General features: G+C 37.2%; 1 protein-coding gene across 2 annotated transcripts in view; it reads left to right on the top strand.

Moving 5' to 3' along the window:
• LOC139061528 (uncharacterized) overlaps positions 1 to 18,082 on the top strand; it is a 73,330-nt gene extending 55,248 nt beyond the window's left edge. Inside the window, exons 4-8 of one of the 2 annotated variants that reach the window (XM_070554685.1) lie at positions 3,022 to 3,083; positions 4,848 to 6,717; positions 8,228 to 8,314; positions 14,962 to 15,015; positions 15,216 to 18,082. In XM_070554685.1, the coding sequence (XP_070410786.1) occupies positions 3,022 to 3,083; positions 4,848 to 6,527 (1,742 nt within the window). In that variant the 3' untranslated portion in view covers positions 6,528 to 6,717; positions 8,228 to 8,314; positions 14,962 to 15,015; positions 15,216 to 18,082. Of the gene's footprint in view, positions 1 to 3,021; positions 3,084 to 4,847; positions 8,315 to 14,961; positions 15,016 to 15,215 lie in introns of both variants that reach the window. The other variant, XM_070554684.1, reaches the window with a different exon arrangement.
• Positions 18,083 to 18,309: the final 227 nt, after the last annotated feature.

Below are 18,309 nucleotides of genomic sequence, written 5' to 3'. Positions count from 1 at the left end.
GGCTTGGGGCTATTAGTTTAAATGGTCCTTGGGGGCGCTATTTAAGAGAATAGGCCACGCCCACAAACTTCAGCTGTCTATTTCTCTTGGGGGTCAGACTAGGATCACTCACCAGAAGTGTCGGAGCGATATCACGATAACTGAAGAAATGAGAGGCAAACGTATTTCCATGGCGTGATGGCGATTTTCGCCATGCTCCCAAAGCCCCGCCTTTTTTCAAAACCTGCCAGTACTGGAGACCAAGTAACCTCAAGTTGTCTACTGCTGTTTCCCACAGAATCCTGGTGATTAGGTAAAAGGAGTCCAGTAGGGAGCTGTGAAAATAAGAGTGGCGTGGCGGCAGGTCAAAGTTTGAGGCTTAGCCACGCCCACACCTTTCAACTTTTGAAAAATCCGACGGTTGAATTTTTTCCCCTATGTCTTAAGAATATATAGCAGAAGTTTGAAGGAGATTGGTGAAAATGGCGACGGAGCATCACTCTCCAAACAACGTGTGCGAAAACCACTAAATCGCGTACTTGGACCAAAATGGCCGACTTCCTGTGCGACTTTGCACTTGGCTCCAAGAGGCTTTTTTGTAGGTCCTGAGACACCACATTAGTGTACCAAATTTCGTAATCCTCACTCAAAGCATGGCTTGGGGCTGACAGTTTTAATGGTCCTAGGGGGCGCTATTTCAGAAAATAGGCCACGCCCACCGGATGTTGACATCAGATTGTTTGAGGGGCCAGACTAGGATTACTCACAAAAAGTTTCATGACGATATCTTTAGAAATGACGAAATGGGAGGCAAACGTAAGGCCACGGCGGTACGCCTGTCTTCTTCGCGCCGCCACAGCCCCGCCCTATGCCGAAAACTCCCATAAAGTGATACCAAGCAACCCCCACTTGTCTTGAGTTACCAGCTACAAATTTGTGGTGATTAAGTGAAATGGGGCAATTTGGGACCTTTCACAGTAAAACTTGACCTTTTTGCTCCTGAGGGGGCGGGGCTTGTGTGATGTCATCATCCGACTATTCAATTTACTTTGTGGGTGGATGACAAACGACCATAGAAAGTTTGGTAACTCTATTCCATTCAGTTATGAAGTTATAGCAATTTAAATTTTTTTGGCGAGTAGTCAAACTTCGAGGCCTGGCCCCGCCCCTTCAATATATACGAAAAGTCAGAATCCTTGTCTCATTTTGTTTGCCCATCCCTTCTGAGCAATTTTACACAATTTTTGAGTTGATCGTGCGAAAAATGATCGAGCAATCCAATCAGAAACAGACCCTAAAAACGGCAAAAACGGCTAAAAATCGCCATTTCAACCCAAAATGGCCGACTTCCTGTTTGATATTGACCATGCTTGCAAGAGACTTTTCTGTGCGGACTGTTGAGTACTACAAGTGTACCAAATTTCATAACTGTACGATAAACTAAGCTTTATGGAGAGGGGTTTTTTTCACTTTCTAGGGGGCGCTGTTCAGCCATTTTCTTTGCGATTTTTTTGGGACCTTTAAAATATCAAATTTTTCACCAGGCCTGACATGTCTGCAAAATATTGTGAGTTTTGGGGTATGGTAAGGTCCCCAAAAAGCCATTCAAAGCGGGCTAAGAATAATAAATAAAAAGAAAGAATAAACAGAGCAAAAACAAGAGGCCTTCGCAGCGCTTTCGCTGCTCGGGCCTAATAATAAACAGAGCAAAAACAAGAGGCCTTCGCAGCGCTTTCGCTGCTCGGGCCTAATAAACAGAGCAAAAACAAGAGGCCTTCGCAGCGCTTTCGCTGCTCGGGCCTAATAAAACCATCAGAATAAAATATAACAATCGTAAAACCAGCATAAAATCAATCAAAAGAGGAGAGTAAAAGCAAAAAATAAAATTCAGAAAAAGATCGGGGCATCGAAACCGGGTAAAATATGCTAATTATGTATGGAAGTGAAAAAGTGCAACATCATCATTTAAAATTTTTTAAAATTCAAATATTATTAATTTTTGAAATAAAAATACATTTGTAAAAGGATGTTACATCTATATGTATGACAACACAAAAAATATGATGAAAATTTCATAATATGTAAAATTGGGAGGAACGTCCGTAAAAGTTGAGCAGCCTGATGACATCATAATATGTAAATTAGGACATAGAATTTTCTACAGTCAGAAAATTTGGGACATACTATAAAATTTTTCTAATTTACAATAGTCTCTTACCATTCTCAAGCTACAGCATTCTGAAATATTGGATTTTTTTTTTTTTACCTCTAGCACCCAGTGAGTCTTAGATTTTTCTGGGCATCCCAAGGACCAAGGTTTTCACGTCAAGTGGATTATGAACATAAACAGAAACAGATTTGATTCCAAACAAAACAACATGACCTGTAACTCTCATCAAACCACATTAACTAGCATTCCGAATAGCAAGCAGCTAACCCATACCTTGCTATTGTTACTTGCTAAGTTTCCTTGGTTAATGTGCAACTCTAATCAGTTTTCAAGCAGGTCTTTTGAGAATTTTTTTCCACAGAAATATTCTGTTTCTTCTTATAACTTTGGAAAATTAAGTACAAATATTTCTAAATCTGAGTTTATGAGAGGCCTAAACAGCCCCGAATTAAAGTTGGTAGACAAAGAATGCAACATTACATCCTTTTTACACAACAGTCAAATAAATATTTAAACTTTTTTATGCAATGGCTTTTGCTTGCTATTTGTGTTAATTCAAACAAACACTATCTATCTGCACCTCTGTTAAATTAGAGAAACCATTGTGGCCAATGAGTCAAAAATTTCACCCACCCTGGCATCTGGGATTACTTAGTTTTGTGAAATGGCTCTAACAATTTCATTGAGTTTATTCTTGTAATAATTATTATAAAAAAACTTTGACAATATTGATTAAAATTATATTAATAATAAATAAATTTATATATATTACATAATCAATAATTATGTATTTTAGTATTTGATTTTTCCTTGTTTCTATTTAAGGAAGTCGAATTTACTGAAAGAAGTGTTTTTTTATTTTGTTTTGACAGTGTGCAATACAGTATGGCATTCCTATTGTTTTGAGAGAACATTTAAAGGTCAAAATATTTTGGTAAGTACCTCTTAATATCTTTCATGTAGTCTACATAGAATTTATATGCTTTCAAAATATTTCACTTAAAATGACCAATTAAAAACATAGGACTAGGTTCACAAATCAATGTATACTGAATTTGATCTGGTTTTTGATGGCTTCAATGGGATTTAGATTTTTTGTGCAATAACATTAGTCTCTACAGGTTTCTTTTAACATATATCAATTTTGGAGTACTTTGTAATGGGGCTGGGCGATATAGCGATATTTTAAAAATATCGATATAATTTTTAAACAAGATACGAGATGACTTTATATATTTATATCGATATAACTGGTCAAACAGCTATGCTAGTGATTAGTCGCTATGCTAGCGACATGTTTGTTCCATCTCTAAGCGGCTATTGCGTGCATTCTCGCAAGTTTGCTCAATCTGAGAGCCTCTGGGTAAATGTGCTGGTCTAAAATTTGCATTTGGCGTCCTGGTTTTTAATTATTTGGAGACGTTAAACGCCAATGGGGTTCTTTTTATCCATCCTGCTTGTGTGGAGAGAGGAGCCAAACACCTTCCTCCCGTGTAATCAGGAAACATCTACATATAGCCGGAGTGGCCAAATTACCTCAAACATATTGTAAGGGTCTGAATAGTAAACTATAGGGTTAATGTTTTATTTTGAAGGCAATAATAAAAGAGCAACAAGAGACTCTGAGTCATTACAGTCATTAATATGAGCCAATACTGTTAGATTCCATCAATTCAGTTCAATTTATTTATATAGCGCCAAATCACGACAAGAGTCATCTCAAGGCACTTCACATAATAAACATTCCAATTCAGGTCAGTTCATTAAGCCAATCAGAAATAATGTTTCCTATATAAGGAACCCAGCAAATTCCATCAAGTCACTGACTAGTGTCAGTGACTATACAGCAATCCTCATACTAAGCAAGCATATAGCGACAGTGGAGAGGAAAACTCCCTTTTAACAGGAAGAAACCTCCAGAGGATCCTGGCTCAATATAAGCAGCCATCTACCACGACTCACTGGGGATTCGCCCTAATAACTAATAACTCCACGGTGCATGACCCATGTGATCTTCAGTAGAAGCAATTACATCATCATAAATTTAGTTTAAAATGATAGATAATTTTTTCTCTAGAAAAGAAATATACGACTTGGCCCACCTCTAGAAGACATTTAAATAATTGGACAATAATTATAAATATACAATTAAAAAGTGCCTGTGGGACATTTGATACACCTCTAACTCTCAATTGTGTGTGTGTGTGTGTGTGTGTGTGTGTTAACAGACAGCTGTACCAGAGAATAGGCACTAAGGTTGAAGTTTGACAAGAATCAATACATTTTTATGCATTTAATCTACTGATGTATGTTTATATTTTCTGTTCGCAGCTTGAAGTGAGTTAACATGTAAATATTTTACAAAAGGAAAAATATCAAGATATATATCATATATCAGAATTCAGCAAAAATATATCGAGATATAAGTTTTGGTCCATATCGACCACCCCTACTTTGTAATATCATTCCATACAATGTGGCAATAAGTTCCTTTTTTTAACTTTTCAGAAAATGTAAGTTTCATCACATTGTACATTGTATTTTATTCTACTGCAATTACAACACTACAAGATTCTGTGAATAATTTGGGATATAAGCTACAAAGACAAGGATAGAAAAGAGAACTTCCAGTAACTAAGCTCTAGTTTATGCTTTTATTTGACCTATTTTATATAATTTTACTTTCTATTTTGTTCAGGATAAAAATGAAACAACTGACAAGGAAACAGATGAAGAAACAGATGATGGTTCAGATGACCGTGATCCAGACTATGTTCCCAATCCAGAGAGTGAAGAAGAAGAAATAAGCCCAAGCCCAATGCTACTTGCTGCATCACCATCAACACCTAAAATTTTAACTGAAGAACACAGTCATTTGGCTGAAAATCAAAAACCCTCTTCAGACAGAATTTCAGAGAAAGATGATACAAAATCACTAGCAAAAGGTCAAAATTTTTGTTTTGTTTGTAAGCAGGGTCACTTCAAAATTGCAAGACATTTTAAAACCCATGAGAAAGAAGACAGAGATATTGCTAAAGCTCTTAGTTTTCCCTCTGGCTCAAAAAAAAGAAAGGAATTGTTGGAGAAACTACGAAATCGGGGAAACTTTATGTACAACAGTGAAATTTTGACAAAAGGAAAGGGTTCACTTAAAGTTAAGCGATCAGCAAAGGGTGATGGTACATATGAATATTGCATCCACTGCAAAGGAATGTTTCTCCGAAAAGAGTTGTGGAGACACATGAGAAGATGCTCCAGCAAGACAGAAGAAGAGCACATAGGAAGAAAGCGTGTGCTTGGCTTAGCATCCCTTATGAAGTCAAGTTGTTCTGAGACTGTTGAAAGTAATGTCCTGAAGTTGCTGAGTCGAATGCAAGATGATGACATTGCTAGTGTTGTTCGCAATGACTTTTGCCTTTTGCGATTTATAGAATCTTTATACAGCAGACATGGCCACGACCAGTCAAAACACGACTACATTCGGCAAAAATCCCGTGAACTAGGAAGGTTTTTGATAACACTTAGAAAAATCTCCCCAATTGTGAACCTCGAGAAAGCTCTGAAACCTGAACATTTTTTGACTGTAATAGAGGCAGTTAAACAAACAGCAGGCTTTGACAAGGCAAAGAACAACTACAAAACTCCAAGTCTTGCATTAAAAATTGGACACTCCCTCTTAAAAGTTAGTGACTTAATTCACTGCCATGCTCTTATGACTGCAGATGAACCTCTAATCAAGTCATCAGAAGCTTTCCAAAAGCTTTATCAGTCAAAGTGGTCAGAATATATTTCATGCTCTGCCTTAACTACAATGAGCGATCTCAATTACAATAACGCTGTCAAGTTACCACTCACTCAAGATGTGTCTAAACTACACAAGTATCTTGACAAATTGACAGAGTCAGCAATAAAAGATTTAAAAGCTGACGCAAACGCAACCAACTATTCAATACTAGCAAAAACAACATTGACAAAGATAATCCTCTTCAATAGAAGGCGTGTTGGAGAGGTGTCAAAGATGAAACTCACCAACTTTATGGACCGAAACCGTTCTAGCACCCAGGAAAAAATGGGTCTCTCGGAATATGAGCAAAAGCTCTGCAGTTACTTTGAACGTGTGGAGCTGAAAGGAAAGAGAGGAAGAAAAGTGGCAGTGCTCTTAACACCAGAAATGACCAGAGCTGTCGAGTTGATGGTGACAAAACGAAAGGAATGTGGCATTCCAGATGACAACACTTACCTGTTTGCGGTACCAAAGTGCCTAACATATTACAGAGGACATGATGCACTGAGAACGCTTTCAGAGCAGTGTGGTGCTAAGAAGCCAGAGTACTTACGATCCACTCAGCTACGAAAGGAGATTGCTACAACTTCTTAAATTCTGAACCTAAAGGACAATGAACTTGACCAGCTTGCAGATTTCTTGGGACATGACATATCCGTGCATAGACAATTCTACCGACTGTCTGAGCCAACATTTCAGAGTGCCAAGATTTCAAAGTTGCTTCTTGCATTGGAGAAGGGAAGGCTGCGGGAGCTCAAAGGAAAAACTCTTGATGATATTGAAGGTAATTACTTTAAATTGGTTGCCTGTGCTTTAAAACAAAACAGCTATTTTATACTGATTAACCCAGATAATTTTATTAGCAATCCTCCTATTGGTTATCCTCCCATTGGTTATCAGCAGTGTCTCAGGCGGTAGAGCAGGTTATGCAGTAAGGAAGGTTGTAAGTTAATCCCAGTTCTCAGCAGAGAATGCCACATTTGTGTCCTTAGGATTAATACTTAATTCAACTTGCCTTCTGGTGATTATCAGAGGGACCGTCTGTGCCAAATGCTCGGCAGGACTCTCCTTCGTCATTGTGCCTCAGGGCAGCTGTGGCTACTATGTAGCTCATCACCACCAGGATCTGAATATGTGTGTGTGTGAATGGGTGGATGGCTGATGGTGTTGTGAAGCGCCTTGGGGGTTGTAGAACCCTAAAAGGCACTATACAAATCCAGGCCATTTACCATTTATCAGCTTGAAATATTTTTGTTGTAAAATTTGCATGAATCATATATACTATTCCAAATTGTTGAGAGTTGGGACAGGCTCTTAGTGGCTGAGAGCTGTTATCAGGTTATTGCCATCTGTGCTTTTAACTAGAATAGCAAAGCTACCCAAGACCCTTTACTACTAATCAGTCATTCACCCATTGACATGATGGTGGTGATGAGTTATATCATAGTCTCAGCTGCCCTGACGTACACAGACAAAAGTAGGGCTGCCGTACAATAGCGCCACCAATCCCTCCAATCACCACCAACAGGCAAAGTGGGTGAAGCTTCTTGCCCAAGGACAACACTGCAACAGATGGACCACAACCTTCTGGTTACAGGTTGAGCACTTAAGAACGCTGCCAGAGTCACTAAAACTACATCAAATGCTTTGAGGACAGCTTAGTGGAGTTTTGGAGTTATCAAGCCAAAGCTCAGGTCAGAGTCTTAAGGCCCAAACAAACCTGGTCCCAACATTAGGACCACTGTCTTCTTGCAGTTCACAGAGCTTCTCTGTGACCCTGCAGGAAGATTCTTTACTCCGTGCAGACCGACAAGGAAGCACAGGTTTGTGTCAAGTGGGAGCAGAGCTCGTTGCTGCCACCAGCAACAAGGTGTAGGAGGCAAAAACATACGCTTTGGCTCAGTTGTGGGTGCCCTTGATCAGACATCTTGCCTTTCTGAGCAGGCCCTGTGAGGGAATCGGTTTGTCCAAATGGGAAGCTCTGTCTCGGTCTGGGACGCTGGAGATGGTCAGCCACAAATGTCTCTGAGCCACCACAGTTGAGGTCATAGCTCTACCCAGGGAGACAGCAATGCCACGGATTTAGTCTGTTGTCTTCCGCACCTTGTTTATGAGTAGGAGTGGGGTCAGCAGGTTGTTGGGTGGAATGCAGGCTCCGAGATGATGCACATTGCTTGTATATGGTGGGTGGGGCAATCTCTGCGTGTCTTTAAAACCTTAAAATTATGTTCACATGGATTTCTATTTTATGGGAGTACACAACTAACACATACAACTAAACTTTTTCGGTGCAGAATTCTCAGACAAAGATGAAGATGAAAGTGAAGATGGCAATTCGTCTTCCGATAATGAATCACAAGCAGCTCCAGGATACGTTGCTGGTATGATCTTTTATTTATTCTAATTCACATATTCACATTTATTGATGACATTCAATTGGACATCTTCTTTAAACCTGAAACCCAAGCTGCAGCTGTTCAAAGCTGGCTTAGACTCTATTAAACCTGTTCTACACCAGCTTAGATTCTATTAAAAACTGTTCCACACTGGCTTAGACTCTTAAGCTGTTCCACACTGGCTTGGACTCAATTAAACATGTTCAATACTGGCTTAGACTCTATTAAAACTGTTCTACTCTGCCTTAGACTCTAATAAAACTGTTCAACACTGGCTTAGACTCACTTAAAATAGTTTAACTCCGGCATAGACTCTTAGAACTGTTCCACACTGGCTTAGACTCTATTAAAACTGTTCTCCTCTAGCTTAGACTCTATTAAAACTGTTCTACTCTAGCTTAGACTATTAAATCTGGTCAACACTGGCTTAGACTCTATTAAAACTGTTCTACTCTAGCTTAGACTCTATTAAATCGTATCAGCGCTGGCTTAGACTCTATTAAAACTGTTCTACTCTGGCTTAGACTCTACTAAATCTGGTCAACACTAGCTTAGACTCTATTAAAACTGTTCTACTCTGGCTTAGACTCTACTAAATCTGGTCAACACTAGCTTAGACTCTATTAAAACGGTTCTACTCTGGCTTAGACTCTATTAAATCTGGTCAACACTGGCTTAGACTCTATTAAATCTGGTCAACACTGGCTTTGACTCAATTAAAACTGTTCTACTCTGATTTAGACTCAATTAAACCTGTTTTATTCTGGTTTTGACTCTACTAAACTTGTTCTACACTGGCTTAGATTCTATTAAAAACTGTTCCACACTGGCTTAGACTCTTTTAAGCTGTTCCACACTGGCTTGTGAATTAAACACATTTCAAATTTACATATTTTTTGTAACATTTAATTTACACATCGTTTATTACATGTCCACCTCAGTGGACAGCGTGCATTCTGAACATGAAATATGTCGGCTTGACTTACTGCAGTCCAAATGGAGGGGCTCAAGTGCAATAAAGTCTTCAACAGCTGTGCTTAATAGCAAAAATAAATAAATAACAATTTTGAGTACCTGTCCACTGTAGTGACCGTTATGCATCAAAGGGTTAAAACTGGTCAACACTGGCTTAGACTCTATTAAATCTGTTCTACTCTAGCTTAGACTCTATTAAAACTGTTCTACTCTGGCTTAGACTCTATTAAAACTGTTCTCCTCTAGCTTAGACTCTATTAAAACTGTTCTACTCTAGCTTAGACTCCGTTAAAACTGTTCTACTCTGGCTTAGACTCACTTAAAATAGTTTAACTCCAGCATAAAACTGTTCCACACTGGCCTAGACTCTATTTAAACAGTTCTACTCTAGCTTAGTCTCTATTAAAACTGTTCCACTCTAGCTTTGACTCCATTAAAACTGTTCTACTCTGGCTTAGACTCCAATAAAGTGTTCTACTCTGGCTTAGACTCTATTAAAACTGTTCTACTCTGGCTTAGACTCAATTAAAACTGTTCTCCTCTAGCTTAGACTCTATTAAAACTGTTCTACTCTAGCTTAGACTCCATTAAAACTGTTCTACTCTAGCTTAGACTCTATTAAAACTGTTCTATTCTAGCTTAGACTCTAATAAAAGTGTTCTACTCTGGTTTAGACTCTATTAAAACTGTTCTATTCTAGCTTAGACTCTAATAAAAGTGTTCTACTCTGGCTTAGACTCTATTAAAAGTGTTCTCCTCTAGCTTAGACTCTATTAAAACTGTTCTACTCTAGCTTAGACTCCATTAAAAGTGTTCTACTCTAGCTTAGACTCTATTAAAACGGTTCTATTCTAGCTTAGACTCTAATAAAACTGTTCTACTCTGGCTTAGACTCTATTAAAACTGTTCTCCTCTAGCTTAGACTCCATTAAAACTGTTCTACTCTAGCTTAGACTCCATTAAAACTGTTCTACTCTAGCTTAGACTCTATTAAAACTGTTCTATTCTAGCTTAGACTCTAATAAAAGTGTTCTACTCTGGCTTAGACTCTATTAAAACTGTTCTACTCTAGCTTAGACTCCATTAAAACTGTTCTACTCTAGCTTAGACTCCATTAAAACTGTTCTACTCTAGCTTGGACTCTATTAAAACTGTTCTATTCTAGCTTAGACTCTAATAAAAGTGTTCTACTCTAGCTTAGACTATTAAAACTGTTCTACTCTGGTTTAGACTCTAATAAAACTGTTCTACTCTGGCTTAGACTCCATTAAAACTGTTCTACTCTAGCTTAGACTCTATTAAAACTGTTCTATTCTAGCTTAGACTCTAATAAAAGTGTTCTACTCTAGCTTAGACTATTAAAACTGTTCTACTCTGGCTTAGACTCTAATAAAACTGTTCTACTCTGGCTTAGACTCTATTAAAACTGTTCTACTCTAGCTTAGACTCCATTAAAACTGTTCTACTCTAGCTTAGACTCCATTAAAACTGTTCTACTCTAGCTTAGACTCTATTAAAACTGTTCTACTCTAGCTTAGACTCTATTAAAACTGTTCTATTCTAGCTTAGACTCTAATAAAAGTGTTCTACTCTGGCTTAGACTCCATTAAAACTGTTCTTCTCTAGCTTAGACTCCATTAAAACTGTTCTACTCTGGCTTAAACTCTATTAATCCTATTCAATACTAGCTTAGACTCTATTAAAACTGTTCTCCTCTAGCTTAGACTCTATTAAAACTGTTCTACTCTAGCTTAGACTCCATTAAAACTGTTCTACTCTAGCTTAGACTCTATTAAAACTGTTCTATTCTAGCTTAGACTCTAATAAAAGTGTTCTACTCTAGCTTAGACTCCATTAAAACTGTTCTACTCTAGCTTAGACTCCATTAAAACTGTTCTACTCTGGCTTAAACTCTATTAATCCTATTCAATACTAGCTTAGACTCCATTAAAACTGTTCTATTCTAGCTTAGACTCTAATAAAAGTGTTCTACTCTGGCTTAGACTCCATTAAAACTGTTCTCCTCTAGCTTAGACTCTATTAAAACTGTTCTACTCTGGCTTAAACTCTATTAATCCTATTCAATACTAGCTTAGACTCTATTAAAACTGTTCTACTCTGCCTTAGACTCTATTAACACTGTTCTACTCTGGCTTAGACTCTAATAAAACTGTTGAACACTGGCTTAGACTCACTTAAAATAGTTTAACTGGCATACACTATTAAATCTGGTCAACACTGGCTTAGACTCTATTAAAACTGTTCACACTGGCTTAGACTATTTAAACAGTTCTACTTTAGCTTAGACTCTATTAAAACTGTTCTACTCTGGCTTAGACTCTATTAAATCTGGTCAACACTGGCTTAGACTATTAAAACTGTTCTAACTCTAGCTTAGACTCTATTAAAACTGTTCCACACTGGCTTAGACTCTATTAAAACTGTTCTACTCTAGCTTAGACTCTATTAAAACTGTTCTACTCTAGCTTAGACTCCGTTAAAACTGTTCTACTCTGGCTTAGACTCACTTAAAATAGTTTAACTCCAGCATAAAACTGTTCCACACTGGCCTAGACTCTATTTAAACAGTTCTACTCTAGCTTAGTCTCTATTAAAACTGTTCCACTCTAGCTTTGACTCCATTAAAACTGTTCTACTCTGGCTTAGACTCCAATAAAGTGTTCTACTCTGGCTTAGACTCTATTAAAACTGTTCTACTCTGGCTTAGACTCAATTAAAACTGTTCTCCTCTAGCTTAGACTCTATTAAAACTGTTCTACTCTAGCTTAGACTCCATTAAAACTGTTCTACTCTAGCTTAGACTCTATTAAAACTGTTCTATTCTAGCTTAGACTCTAATAAAAGTGTTCTACTCTGGTTTAGACTCTATTAAAACTGTTCTATTCTAGCTTAGACTCTAATAAAAGTGTTCTACTCTGGCTTAGACTCTATTAAAAGTGTTCTCCTCTAGCTTAGACTCTATTAAAACTGTTCTACTCTAGCTTAGACTCCATTAAAAGTGTTCTACTCTAGCTTAGACTCTATTAAAACGGTTCTATTCTAGCTTAGACTCTAATAAAACTGTTCTACTCTGGCTTAGACTCTATTAAAACTGTTCTCCTCTAGCTTAGACTCCATTAAAACTGTTCTACTCTAGCTTAGACTCCATTAAAACTGTTCTACTCTAGCTTAGACTCTATTAAAACTGTTCTATTCTAGCTTAGACTCTAATAAAAGTGTTCTACTCTGGCTTAGACTCTATTAAAACTGTTCTACTCTAGCTTAGACTCCATTAAAACTGTTCTACTCTAGCTTAGACTCCATTAAAACTGTTCTACTCTAGCTTGGACTCTATTAAAACTGTTCTATTCTAGCTTAGACTCTAATAAAAGTGTTCTACTCTAGCTTAGACTATTAAAACTGTTCTACTCTGGTTTAGACTCTAATAAAACTGTTCTACTCTGGCTTAGACTCCATTAAAACTGTTCTACTCTAGCTTAGACTCTATTAAAACTGTTCTATTCTAGCTTAGACTCTAATAAAAGTGTTCTACTCTAGCTTAGACTATTAAAACTGTTCTACTCTGGCTTAGACTCTAATAAAACTGTTCTACTCTGGCTTAGACTCTATTAAAACTGTTCTACTCTAGCTTAGACTCCATTAAAACTGTTCTACTCTAGCTTAGACTCCATTAAAACTGTTCTACTCTAGCTTAGACTCTATTAAAACTGTTCTACTCTAGCTTAGACTCTATTAAAACTGTTCTATTCTAGCTTAGACTCTAATAAAAGTGTTCTACTCTGGCTTAGACTCCATTAAAACTGTTCTTCTCTAGCTTAGACTCCATTAAAACTGTTCTACTCTGGCTTAAACTCTATTAATCCTATTCAATACTAGCTTAGACTCTATTAAAACTGTTCTCCTCTAGCTTAGACTCTATTAAAACTGTTCTACTCTAGCTTAGACTCCATTAAAACTGTTCTACTCTAGCTTAGACTCTATTAAAACTGTTCTATTCTAGCTTAGACTCTAATAAAAGTGTTCTACTCTAGCTTAGACTCCATTAAAACTGTTCTACTCTAGCTTAGACTCCATTAAAACTGTTCTACTCTGGCTTAAACTCTATTAATCCTATTCAATACTAGCTTAGACTCCATTAAAACTGTTCTATTCTAGCTTAGACTCTAATAAAAGTGTTCTACTCTGGCTTAGACTCCATTAAAACTGTTCTCCTCTAGCTTAGACTCTATTAAAACTGTTCTACTCTGGCTTAAACTCTATTAATCCTATTCAATACTAGCTTAGACTCTATTAAAACTGTTCTACTCTGCCTTAGACTCTATTAACACTGTTCTACTCTGGCTTAGACTCTAATAAAACTGTTGAACACTGGCTTAGACTCACTTAAAATAGTTTAACTGGCATACACTATTAAATCTGGTCAACACTGGCTTAGACTCTATTAAAACTGTTCACACTGGCTTAGACTATTTAAACAGTTCTACTTTAGCTTAGACTCTATTAAAACTGTTCTACTCTGGCTTAGACTCTATTAAATCTGGTCAACACTGGCTTAGACTATTAAAACTGTTCTAACTCTAGCTTAGACTCTATTAAAACTGTTCCACACTGGCTTAGACTCTATTAAAACTGTTCTACTCTAGCTTAGACTATTAAAACTGTTCTACTCTGGCTTAGACTCTAACAAAAGTATTCTACTCTGATTTAGACTCAATTAAACCTGTTTTATTCTGCCTTTGACTCTACTAAACTTGTTCTACACTGGCTTAGATTATATTAAACCTGTTCTACACCAGCTTAGATTCTATTAAAAACTGTTCCACACTGGCTTAGACTCTTTTAAACTGTTCCACACTGGCTTTGACTCTATTAAATCTTGTCATTACTGGCTTAGAGTCTATTAAACCTATTCTACACCAGCTTACATTCTATTAAAAACTGTTCCACACCAGTTTAGACTCTTTTAAGCTGTTCCACACTGGCTTCAGCTCAATTAAATCTGGTCAACACTGACTTAGACTCTATTAAACCTGTTCTACACCAGCTCATATTCTATTAAAAACTGTTCCACACCGGCTTAGACTCTTAAACTTTTCTACACTGGCTTTGACTATTAAATCTGGTCAACACTGGCTTAGAGTCTATTAAACCTATTCTACACCAGCTTAGATTCTATTAAAAACTGTTCCACACCAGTTTAGACTCAAACTTTTCCACACTGGCTTCCACTCTATTAAATCTGTTCAACCCTGGCTTAGACTCTATTAAAACTCGCTGTCACCATCTTGTTCTACTATGTCACATTTTGCCACCCATCAAACCGATACAGCACTATGATTAGCCCACCAAAGTGCACAAATTATAGCACTGTATCGGATTTCAAAAGTTAAAGTATCCTTGAAAACAGGCTGGATACCACACCTCTTGTAATGCGGTTATCTACTCTTGCCCTATAGATTCCAGAGTACTTCAGCCATATGTGGAAAGTTCTTGATTTAAAATCTGTGATCTGGCTGGGAAAAGGTTTATTGACTAGTCTTGGCTAAAAAGTAGTCCCAGTAGTAGTTCAGTTTGTGGAGAAACTTTTTTATTAAAAGTTGTCTTGCATTAACTAACACAACCCTTGTCTCCCCCAGTTTCAGAGTCATCTGAGATGGACTTCAGTTCATCTGTTGGAACATCATCCAAAGGTAACAAATGTTTACAATGAATTTAGTTTACATTTTAGCAAAGGTTTTGACAATCGAATTTAAAGTTTAAAATCGTGCTTTAAATTTATTTAATTATTACAGCTAAGAAAATGTGTGCACCTAATTGTTTATCTGTTAGATTGTAATTTGGTTCTTGGGAAGACAATCGTCATAAATCTTTGTCTCTTTTTGGTTTTCAGTCACCATCCGACGTAAAATGGCATATACACGGAGGCCATGGAGCACCAGGGAAGTCAGTGCTGTTATGAAGCACTTTAAAACTCACATAATAAAATCCAAGTTGGCAACAAAAGGAGAATGCGAATTTTGCAAAACAAGTGAGCCAGTTTTGCAAGGGCGTACATGGCAAAACATCAGGGATTTTGTGAGAAACAAAGGACTTGCCTCAAAGCATAAATTTACCTAACTCGACAGTGGACTATTTCTAAGGTTTTTGTTGCCGTTCATTGCATGAGCCACCACTGCTGGTGAGGTAAATTTAGGATATTGTTATAAGCACTTCACACACAAACTGTTAAAAGAATTTGTTCACTGTTTTTCAGTCTGTTTATGCAAGTTTTGTTCAGTTGTTTTAACTTCAATTAGTGACAAATTAATAGAAAAAAATTAAATTTTGCCTCAAATGTTGGGAATGATTTTGTAAATAGAGATATTTATTAAATGCAGATTTCTTTCTGATATATAAAATAATTAACAGTAATTTTTATTGCTATTGCACTTTTAAAATTCTTTCATTGTCTTTTCGTCCTTTGTTAAATAAAAAAAGTTTTAATAATTGAAGTTGCTTGTTTATTATTTTAAAAGTATATATTGTTTAACCATTTGATGGTTAGCTTGAAAGACTACAGAACTTTACATTTTTACATGCTGTGGTGCCATTTTTTGGAGTATTTCACCTTTATATACATCAATACAACCCTTATATTCTAAATTTTAATTATATAAATGTAAAATGTTCATAGCAACAAAATATTTTACTAAAAAATGTAATTATCTATAGAGAAATTGAAAATCGTTTTTGTTTTTGCACACATTTTTCATTATACAGAAATTCCACAGCTTTATCCCTCAAAATTGTCAATAGAAAAAAGTTTCACACAATCCTTTCAAACAACCACAAATTTATTTGAAGTGCTTCCATAAAATAGTTTCTGAGATACACTCATTTATATAAACTAACAAAAACGAACATAAATCATAATAATCTGCAGGACTCTAACATAATAATGTTGAATATTTGCAGCTAATTTTTCAGTAGTATATAGTTTCCTTTTCTCTCACTAATAATAACAACAATAATAAAGAATATTGCGTGAATATATACGTGAGGGAACTGAAAGTGAAACTTAAACATCATCCGGCGCTGTAATGGCGTCAAGTGCTTCACGGAGGGAGGATGTACTGTTTGTATGAGGGATAGTTTTTGCAAAGCAAAAACAGCATAAAAAACTGATTCAACTAGACAAACGAGAAACATAATCCCTCCATTGTATCCTTGGTCTTCCTTTAGGTCTCCTGGTGGTAACTATGATCTCATTATTTTGGTCACTATCCAAAGCTTACGACAGTAGGTGAGGGTAGAAACCTAGACTTCCCACTGTAGATGCAGGACCAATCTGCCAATTCATCTTGCACATTAGTTTTGCCTTGCTTGTACCCATCTTTAGTGGTGCTTCAGCGCCTCTTAATTGTATCCCAGCACCACTAAAACTTATAATTTACTACATATATTTCAAACACATCACACACCCTGCACCTAAAAGGGTTTGATCCTGCTCGTCTTGGCTCTGAGCGCTTTTGACTGCTCAGTGATGTTTGAACTGGAAGGCGTGGTCTTTCCACAACTTGTATGTTTCTTCTCTGACCTCTTTGTATTTGAAATGTGTCATGGCCTTACAATGTCTGAAAAGTCCCTGTAAACCATGAAGTAGCCAAGAGTTGTATATTTTTATAAACAGACCTCATAAACCCTTATTGTCTCCACAAGCCACCATCTTGTCATGACCTCGTAAGTCTGTGAAATGTCATATGTGAAATGTATGTATGTTCTGAAAGTATTGTTTTATTTTTCAAGTGAGGTTTTTCTTTTATAGATAAAATAAAATTTTTTGACATACTTTATATGTTGAAAAGATGCAGGGAAAGATGTGTCCCTGTAAACCACCCATATGTCATAGTGGTGTCATAAACCATATATGCATGTATGTGTGTGTGTGTGTGTGTGTGTGTGTGTGTGTGTGTGTGTGTGTGTGTGTGTGTGTGTGTGTGTGTGTGTGTGTGTGTGTGTGTGTGTGTGTGTGCGTGTGTGTGTGTGTTCTGACCGTTTGTGTTCACTAAGTCTGGAGACTGAACAGTGATGCAAAGGGGCTAGTCTCTCTAGAGAAGACCACAGCCACCTCCCTGAGCAGAACCCAGTATCCATCACTGTGGCAGACATCCAACAAAGAGCCTCAGGTCTGAAGAACTGGACAGCTCCAGGACCTAACATGATCCACGCCTACTGCCTTAAGAAGCTCACTGCACTCCATGAGTGCCTGGCAGCACAAATGAAGCAGCTGCTAAAGGATGGGACTCACTCTGAATGGCTAACTGACTTGGCTAATACCAAGGAGACGCCCTGTCCCCACTGCTGTTCTGCAGAGGTCAGATCCCCGTCCACCAGATAATCAACAAGACTGGCCATGGATAGCACCTCCTCTACATGGAAGACCTCGATCTCACCATCCACATAGAGGAGGTCTAATCTTCAGGTGTTTGAATCGTGCTTAGTCCGACCACCTACCTGAGACCATGTTGTCATGGCGACCCTAACAGGGGCTAATGAACCAGACTACACAGCTTCCAGGACGATGGAGGTCCTCAAACCCTCCCACCACGATAAGGTGGCGATTCTGCGGGAGGGATGGGTTTTTGTTTGTTTTTTTGGCTTTTTTTGTGTCATTTTATTTATTTATTTTATTTTTGTGTGTATATTTTATATATATGTATATATATTTGTATTCTATTTCATTTTATTTGATAGAAAAACATAAACTTTACAAAAATATTTTGTTGTTGTTGTTCTTGCTTCTATTTTTTCTACTTGCTTGTGAAATCTAAGCAGCTTCTCGATTCTAAGTCACCAAGTGGGCCTAAACTTATAGACATATAGAGTATGTGTACATCTACTTTCTACTAGAGATTTTATTGTTTTTACTTCCTAAGTGAAAAAAAGTTCATTTTCTTCTAAAACACCCCCCCCCTCTTGTTCATTCCCTTCAGGTATTTTCCAGA

The sequence above is a fragment of the Nothobranchius furzeri genome, chromosome 9, assembly GCF_043380555.1.
Source record: "Nothobranchius furzeri strain GRZ-AD chromosome 9, NfurGRZ-RIMD1, whole genome shotgun sequence".
Lineage (NCBI taxonomy): Eukaryota > Metazoa > Chordata > Actinopteri > Cyprinodontiformes > Nothobranchiidae > Nothobranchius > Nothobranchius furzeri.
This window is presented reverse-complemented; position numbering and strand designations above follow the sequence as displayed.